This window comes from Leptopilina heterotoma, unplaced genomic scaffold (assembly GCF_015476425.1).
Source record: "Leptopilina heterotoma isolate Lh14 unplaced genomic scaffold, ASM1547642v1 Lhet_272, whole genome shotgun sequence".
NCBI classification, from domain to species: Eukaryota; Metazoa; Arthropoda; class Insecta; order Hymenoptera; family Figitidae; genus Leptopilina; species Leptopilina heterotoma.
In genome coordinates this window covers 381,619-390,372 of record NW_025110982.1, presented here as the reverse complement: position 1 = coordinate 390,372, position 8,754 = coordinate 381,619, and the positions used below count along the sequence as shown (strand labels likewise).

Sequence of the window (8,754 nt, the reverse complement as noted above, 5' to 3'; positions counted from 1 at the left end):
ATAAGGCAATTATCTGCACTAGGTTATTTAAATATCAGGTATAATATTCAGAATTTTCGATAATTACTTAAAAATATGAAACTTACGGACAGGCGATTTTGATTTTTTTTCTAGCACTGGATCAAAATTATTCTGTTAGGATAATTACTATACACTACCGTCCACGAGTATCAGGACGATTACATTCGACTCTATGAAAAAACATGTCATCACTTTTTCAATCATATCTCGGAAATAAAAGGAGATACAAAAAAAACTTAAATACGGTTAGAAATCTGATTACATTTTGCGTAAAATAAGCCATCTTTGAAGTCATTTCGTTAACTATTTGTTGAGTTGTAGAGTGAGAAAAAAATTTTTAAAATGATGAAATATTCTCATTATTGTCTCTTGAATTCAACTTTTTCAAAAATCTAGAAAAATTTAGATACAATTTTTCTAAAAACACAGAAATCTTCGTTAGAATTTCAGCTTTAAAATATGCCTTTGAAAATTAAAAAAGGTTAATCCGTCTTCGATATATCATTAAAAATGTGAAGTCGTGTTTCGACCGATTAGTGCATTAAAATTCAACTGTGACGACTCGATTTTGGCTTCGCGCGGCAGCGAATGAGAGAGAAAACAGGAACGAATTCATGCGGGGAACGATGAACTTTTGAGTTTCTTTATATTACTCGTGAAACATCATTATTTATTATTCTTCAGCAAAAAATCGTCCTTATTTTCTATTATTCGCTGCCGCGCGAAGCTAGAACCGAGTCGTCACAGTTGAATTTCAATCCACCAATCGGTTGAACCACGGCTTCACATTTTTAATGATATATCGAAGACGGATTAACCTTTTTTAATTTTTGAAGGCATATTTTAAAGCTGAAATTCTAACAAAGATTTCTGTGTTTTTAGAAAAATTTTATTTAAATTTTTCTTGATTTTTGAAAAAGTTGAAGTCAAGAGACAGAAATGAGAAAATTTAATAATTTTTTTTATTTATTTTTCGTCTACAACTCAAAAAATAGTTAACGAAATAACTTCAAGGACGGCTTATTTTACGTAGAATTTAATAAGCTTTCTAACCGTATTTAAGTTTTTTTTGTATCTCCTTTGATTTCCGAGATATGATTGAAAAAGCGATCGCATGTTTTTTTATAGAGTCGCGTGTAATCGTCCTGATACTCGTGGACGGTAGTGTATCTCTTTTTGACAGTTAGGAAAACACGTATCTTTTAAGTACAAAGTATACAATTGCGTTACTTCTGAAACATTGTTCAAAAGTACGTAGTTTCTACTATATACTTACAAGATATAAGTGTTTTCCAAACTGTTAAAAAGAGATAAGTTTATTCGACTTGGTAAGTGGTCGCATTTGACCAATTTTTTAATAAGTCGCAGCTAATAATTTAGATTTTGAACTTGAGATGCTTAAATAATGAATAAAAAATTCGACACAACACAAATTTACAGTTAATAATAAAAATTTTGTTTATTTAGTTGAAGTAAATGGGCATGGCGGACAGATCAATGGAAAAAAAGAGGGAAAGGGGAAAGAAGATGTTATATCAAATGCAAAAAATAATGAAAAGTACAGAAAGTATAGTCCATCATTAGAATGAAATAAGTACACTTCTAGAAATAGCCGACGTAACCCATCAAAAGAGCGCCATAGAAATAGCTTTGAAAGCAGAAGGAGAAGTTCATCAAAGAATAGAAAACATCATACAAGGAAGTCTAGAAGCAGAAGTCATACTTTCCATAGAAACAAAACAGAAACCTCTGGAAGCAGCAACGGTAATTTATCAAAAAACCAACGATCAGAAAACGAAATAAGCCTAAATAAGAGTACTTTAAGTGGAAGAAAAAGAGAAAGATCTGGAAGCAGAAGCCGTAATTTATCAAAAAAACAACTATCAGAAAATGAAATGAGCCATAAGAAGAGTTCTTCAAGTAGGAGAAAAGGAGAAATATCTGGAAGCAGAAACCATACTATGTCAAATGACAAAAGAAGATCAAATTCAATAAAACCAAAGTGCAGTCCATCAAAAGAAAGAAAAGGACACAGTTTTGGAAGCAGAAACAAAACCTCGTCACGAGAGGAAAAGAGATCAGTAACTTCCAAAAGTACAAAAAGTAATTCATCCGAAGAAAAAAGTAAAGATGAAACATACAAAAATAAAATTCCTGATTCGTTAAAAGAGAAAGCGAGATTAAACACCTTTGACAGAAAAAAACGTAGTTCTTCAAAAGAATCAGAAAAGAGATTAGGTGACAGTTTGTCTAATATTACAACAACCTTGAATTCTGACAACAATAACCTAACACAGAGTCTGTCTGACGTCACCATTAACATAAGTAACAGCCAAGAAGAGGTTTATAACAATTTAGACGTCTCAAACAATATTGAAGATGATAGATCTTTAATGGCGTCGCCTGAAAATAGGGAGGATACAACTGGAGACAAAATTGATGGTAAATTTTTAACTATATACCTTTGCCAAGTAACATACTATCTCACTTACACGGTTGCCACAAGTCAGGGAATTCAGGGAAAGTAAAATTGGTCAGGGACGTCAGGGAAAAGTCAGGGATTTTTAGTAAAAGTACTGGAAAAAATTGAATTTTTAAAATTCATGAGAAAACTCTCAGACAAATCAAAATTTCAATTATCTTTATAAATAATAAAATTCTTCATTGAAATTCAATTATTTTTAAAAATTGTAATAAAATTCTTGTCAAAATTTCACAGGAATTCAATTATTTACAAATTCTTTTTTATAAATTTCTTCAAAACAAATCAATTATTTCCATAAATAAATAAATAATAAAGTTTTCACAGGAATTCAATTATTTAAAATACAAAATTTTATAAAATTTTTCGAAAAAAATCAATTTTTTAAAAAGATTTTCATAAAATTCGTCGCAAGAATTCAATTATTTAAAAAAATTTAACAAACTTCTGTTCAAGAATTCAATTATTTTTATAAATAATAAAATTCTTCACCGAAATTCACTTATTTTTATAAACTTAAATAAAATTCGTTGCAAGAATTCAATTATTTATATAAATAATAAAATTCTACACAGAAATTCAGTTATTTTTATAAACTTGAATAAAATTCGTAGGAAGAATTAAATTATTTTCAAAAGTAATAAAATTCTTCACAGAAATTTAATTATGTTCAAAAATTTTTAAAAAAATCTTGTCAAAATTTCAAGTATCTTTATAAATAATAAAATTCTTCTCCGAAATTCAATTGTTTTAGAACAATTTATATAAAAATCTTGAGAAAATTTTAATTATTTTCATAAATAATAAAACTCATCGCAGGATTTGAAGTATTTTTGATACAATATTTTAATCAAATTCCTCGAAAAATGTAATTATTTTTAAAATTTTTATTAAAATTTGTCAAAGAATTGACTTATTTAAAAATTTGTTGATAAAATTCGTTATGAGAATTCAATTTTAACAAACATTTAATTATTCAATAAATTTATTTATTTTTTAATTTAAATAATTGAATTCTAGAATTTTCTAATAAAAATTGATTTAAAAATTAATTATCGAATAATCGTTTTATTATTAATTGAATTATTGCAACGAATATTATTACATTTTTTTAAATAATATAATTTTTTCTTTAGAAATTGTACTTTTTGTAAAAATAATTGAATTATTGCGAAGGATTTTCTTAGGATTTTTGTAAATAATTAACTTTTTTCGAATTTGTTTTGAAAATTTGAATGTTTTGAAGAATTTTAATCCCTACAGAAAAATAATAATGATTAAATATTTATTTAAAAAAGAAGTTATTGATGTTTTTGAATAATTTTACAATTAAAGAAATTTGTAAATAAATGTAATAGAACATTTTTTGAGTATCTTATAATTTTTAGAGTGAATCAGCATGTTGTTTAGAGTCACGGAAAAAGTGTAAAATTTTGTCTGGAAATCAGGGCATAATAAAATTAAGTATTTGTGGCAACTCTGACTTACTAACTAACTTACAAACTTACTTAATAACTAACTTGGTGTTCGATTTTAAGTAAAATTTCATTCATCTTTTCTGGTTTTTATTTCATCATAATTATTAATAGTTTTTGAGTAATTTAAAACTCAAATCCAATTCAGTATTCGAAATATTCGGGTATTAGAATTTCCGTAGAATGGAAGTGTAAGTTGCCACTAATTTTATAATCATTAATTGTTTTCAGACATTGAGTTATTGTATCGTATGGACAGAACTCTCATTGTCGTTCATAATAAGGTGAATCATTTAATTAATATTCAACAAGATAGTAATGAAGTAAGGAAGAATTACTCTAATACTGGGTCTCACGAAACGTTACCAAAGGAGCCTCTAAAGACGGTTGACGAACTTGAGGCGTTTGAAGAAGACTTTGGAAATAATCACCTAGCCTTAGAGAAATTAGTAATTACATTTAGATTATCACTTCCAAATGATCTTTATTATTAAATAATTATTATATTTTAATATTATATAACATTGACAGTCAATATTGCATAAATATTGTTAATATTAACACAGTATTTAGCTCAAATTTTGCACTGTTTCTGAAATATAAAAAGTTAATGCTTCTTGATAATGTAATATTGCTTTTAGAAAAGGAAGGTGACTCAAAAGGGTGGAAAGAATGTCGCTAAAGCTTGCAGGGCAGTCATGGAAGACATTATGACTAATACCTTAGCCCGGGAGTACTCTTGGAAAGGAATAAAAGGAAATCGAAAATTTGAAAATAAAACAATAGCTGTGACCGTTATAGGTTAGTAAGTTAATATTTAATTATTTATTAATAGTCCATAATTCTCGGTTCTAAACAAACTTAAAGTTTTTATATTAATTACCGACTCTTCGCTTGGACTGATCACTGACACCTGACTGGTATTAGCGCGTGCGTCCAGAGCCAAGAGTCGGTTCTACCATCCACCTTCTTAATTCAACCTTTCATATCTTTTTAATTCTTTGCTTCTTAGGGTGCAGGCACATATGTGTAGAAAGCGTAAACTCACTCTCACCTTCACTGTCACTTATGCCCACACTCACGCCTTCACCTTTACTCTTATCTTCACCTTCACCCTTACTCTCCAAATCTCTCACCCCTTCACCATCACTCACCTTCACTCTCACGCGATTTGAAAAAAATTAATGTATGTATTAGCGTAAAGATTCATTCAGCACTAAGCCAAATTTCCTTTTCATTTCAGAAGAACTGCTTAAAATGTACAAGGGCTCAACAGAGAATGAGATAAAAATTGTTATACAAGATTGGTTTCGAAAGGCTGGAGACCGAATAAAAAGAAACATTGCCCGTAATGAGCGAAATTAAAACATTCAACTTATAAAGTTTTACATTTTAAGTATTATAATACTTATAATTGAGTTAATCAGAAATTTAATTATTTAATTTCTTAAAATTAAATACTTGTCTTACAGTACTTTTTTTACAATACTATTATACAGTTCTTAGAGAATAAAAAAATTTAACTTGACTTGGATTTTTTTGGCCCTATTATAAACTTGCAAGTTACCACAAATTTTCATATAAGACAATTATGTTTTGACAATTTAAAGAGAACATGTCAAAAAACAATTAATATATATAACTTATGCTGTTTTTGAAATCATATTTAAACTAACTGTAAAAATGTGCAATTTTATGACGTGCAATCTTATGACGTGCAACTTAAATTTTAATTTAGTTGCTAATATTGACTATTTACTCAAAAAAAAAATATAACTGTTGAAACAGATTTCACTGATTGTAAAAAATTCATACTGAGGAGGTCTTTCTTTGAAGGACGAAAGCTTTATTATTGACATAGACGTTGTTCTCATGTCATTTTTTTAAAAACAAATATATAATTTTAGACCAGCAAGAGAAGAAAACACATTTATTACACCAAAAAACTAACTAATTTTATTCTGGTCAACACCAATTTACATCTTCTTAAATTTCATACAAAACCTTAATCTTTTTTATTTCTGACAATAATTGAATTTATTAGAATGCAAAATTAAATTTATTTTATAACATATTTAATTCTCAGAAAACGAAACACTCCCATCACGTCAGGATTTTGAAAACCGTGGGGGTAAAAGTCCCATAAATTACGTTTTTGGCAATTTTTGAAAATTTCTTCTGGGTAAATCCGACGTGCTGAAGACTTTTCATATGAGTAAAATTTAAGACTGAACCATCTACTTTACAAGGAAGTAGTGATATTGCCAACAAGCTAAATTAGTTGAAAAAAATGATTTTTTTAGCAGTTGTCAAGCATGAAAATTTACTCACTCTGCCTGTAAATACAACTATTTTAAAAAATGTTTGTATTCGCTTCGAATTTTTAACTTCTGGCTTTTCGGGGCCGCTGATTACGAATATGTCAGATTTTGAAAATTCAAAATAGTGGATCCAATATGGCAGACGACTTGTTAAAAATCAATTTAATTTGCTTAAAAATCAATATTCGGGGTTTTCGGGGTGGCTGATTACGAATCCCGAGTCAAAATATTTTAAGACAGGAAAGCAGCCTGGCAGGGGCGTATCCGGGGAGGGGGGTTAACCCCCCCCCCGAAATTTTGGAAAAACCTATATGTTAAAGCCTAAATTTCTAATTTCATTCTGAGTACACCTCTTATCAAATTCCATAAAACCTCCCCGAAACTTTTTTTTTGGCTACGCCCCTGCTGAGCCTGAAATTAAAATACAACATTTTTAAGACAGTCAATACTGAATTCGCGGAATGGATTTTGTTTGATTTGACATTATAGCAGACAGTGCTGAATTTAAGACTATCTTTAATTAAAGATTTACTTTTTTCTGTGTCAGTTTAAATATTATTCCTCTTAGTCATTTTAAAATTTTTTAAAACATAACGAAACATACATATATGATTCTTCGAAAGACGTTCAAAAGACAACGTCTTTTAATACGTCTTTTGGATGATTTATTTACCATAATCATTTAATTACGTGAATTTCGAGATTATAACAGAAAAGATATATGAATCGTTGAAAATACTTCTATAAGTTACCTTTTAAAAGTCCACCGAACAATTTATTCAACTTTAAAAGTTTTAAAAATGACGTAGAAAATATGTATGCATTGCAGAAAAAGACGTCTAAAAGTCGACTTTTAAACGTCTTTAATGGTCCAAATGATTAAAAAACAAAATGTTTAAATATTTTTTGGACGATTAATGTTTATACCATTCTAGAAAATAATAAGCAAAAATGTATGTTTTTTGTAAAGACGTCTTAAAGTTGTTTTTAAGATGTATTTTGGACGTTCAACTTTCAAAGTTTTAGAAATAACGTAGAAAATGTATACTAATAGCAAGAAAAAACGTCTAAAAGTCGACTTTTGAACATCTTTTATCGTCCAAATAACATAAAATATAAATAAATAAATATAAAATGACATATTATTTTTTAAAATGAAGAAGAAAAAATACAGGTCTTCTCTAAAGACGTCTAAAAGTCGTCTTTAAGATGTCTTTTGAAAGATTCATGTATTACATTTATTCAACGTTCAGAGTTTTGAAAATGACGAAGAACATATATATAAATCGCAGGTGAAGGCATCTTTTATCGTCCAAATTATTTAAAAATAAACAAACTTTTAAATATTTTTTGGACGATTAATGTTGATACCATTCTTGAAAACAATAATCACAAATGTATGTTGTTTGTAAAGACTTAAAGTCTTTAAAAGTAGTTTTTAAGATGTCTTATGGACGATTCGACTTTCAAAGTTTTGAAAATAACGTTGAAAATATATACGAATCGCAGAAAAAGACGTCTAAAAGTCGACTTTTAGACGTCTTTTATCGTCCAAATGACTTAAAAATAATAAAATTTTCAAACATTTTTTGGAAGAATGTTCATACCATTCTTGAAAATAATAAGCAAAAATATACGTGTTTTTCTAAAGACATCTTAAAGTCGTCTTTAAGATGTCTTTTCAACGATTCACGTATTATATTCATTTAACTTTCAAAGTTTTGAAAATATGGGAGAAAATATACTTTTCGCAGTAAAAGACGTGTAAAAGTCGACTTTTATATGTCTTCTTTTGTCTAAATAACGTATAAAATACATCAAAACTTCTTTTGGTAGAAGGATCGTCCAAATAAATTAAAACATATCTTTCAGATGATTCATCAGTAATATTCATTTCAGTATCTAAATCCTGCAAATATAACAAAGAAAATTAATTTTCAGGTCTTCTTTGAGAATGTCCAAATAAAGTGTATTCTAATGACATCTTATAGACGTCAATTAACCAGACATAGAACATGTTTTGGACGTATTTAAGACGTTTTATTTACGTCTTTAAGAAGTACCTTATAGAGACCAATTAAAGGCGTCTTTAAGACGTCCTAATGACGACTTTTTCCAAAGTCCAAAAGACGTCCGCAAAAAGACATCCTTAGGACGTCTTTTGAACAAGTGTGCCCACTGGGTACATAATAAATTTAATAAACGACAATAAGGAGTAAAATATTACGTATTATTTCAGAAACCAAATATTGCCCAATATTTTTTTATTACTTTCTAAAACTTTTTTAAAACCTTGCTAAAAATGATGACAAGTTTGCACAAGCCTTCAACAATATCACAAAAAAGTTCCAAAAACCTATCTCAACAAGGACATTCCCAAGTTGCAGCAATATTTGCAAGGTTTTCTCAAACTTTCGAACCTTGCAATGTTAAGTTTCTGCAAGGTTTTGGCAAC

General features: G+C 28.4%; 1 protein-coding gene across 1 annotated transcript; it reads left to right on the top strand.

The window, feature by feature from the left end:
* The first annotated feature begins 1,540 nt into the window (after positions 1 to 1,540).
* On the top strand, positions 1,541 to 5,343 carry LOC122503900. The gene is made up of 4 exons (XM_043614661.1): positions 1,541 to 2,463; positions 4,210 to 4,427; positions 4,620 to 4,779; positions 5,222 to 5,343. The coding sequence occupies exons 1-4, from the start codon at positions 1,917 to 1,919 to the stop codon at positions 5,341 to 5,343; spliced, it is 1,047 nt and encodes a 348-aa protein (XP_043470596.1). The 5' UTR covers positions 1,541 to 1,916.
* The last annotated feature ends 3,411 nt before the right edge of the window (positions 5,344 to 8,754 follow it).

What these genes read in the sequence shown, in the direction of transcription:
- LOC122503900 (XM_043614661.1), top strand. Translation starts at nt 1,917, where the DNA reads ATGAGCCATAAGAAGAGTTCTTCAAGTAGGAGAAAAGGAGAAATATCT. An exon ending in ACCTAGCCTTAGAGAAATTA is followed by an intron (nt 4,428 to 4,619) that starts GTAATTACATTT and finishes TATTGCTTTTAG; the next exon opens with AAAAGGAAGGTGACTCAAAA. An exon ending in AATAGCTGTGACCGTTATAG is followed by an intron (nt 4,780 to 5,221) that starts GTTAGTAAGTTA and finishes TTTTCATTTCAG; the next exon opens with AAGAACTGCTTAAAATGTAC.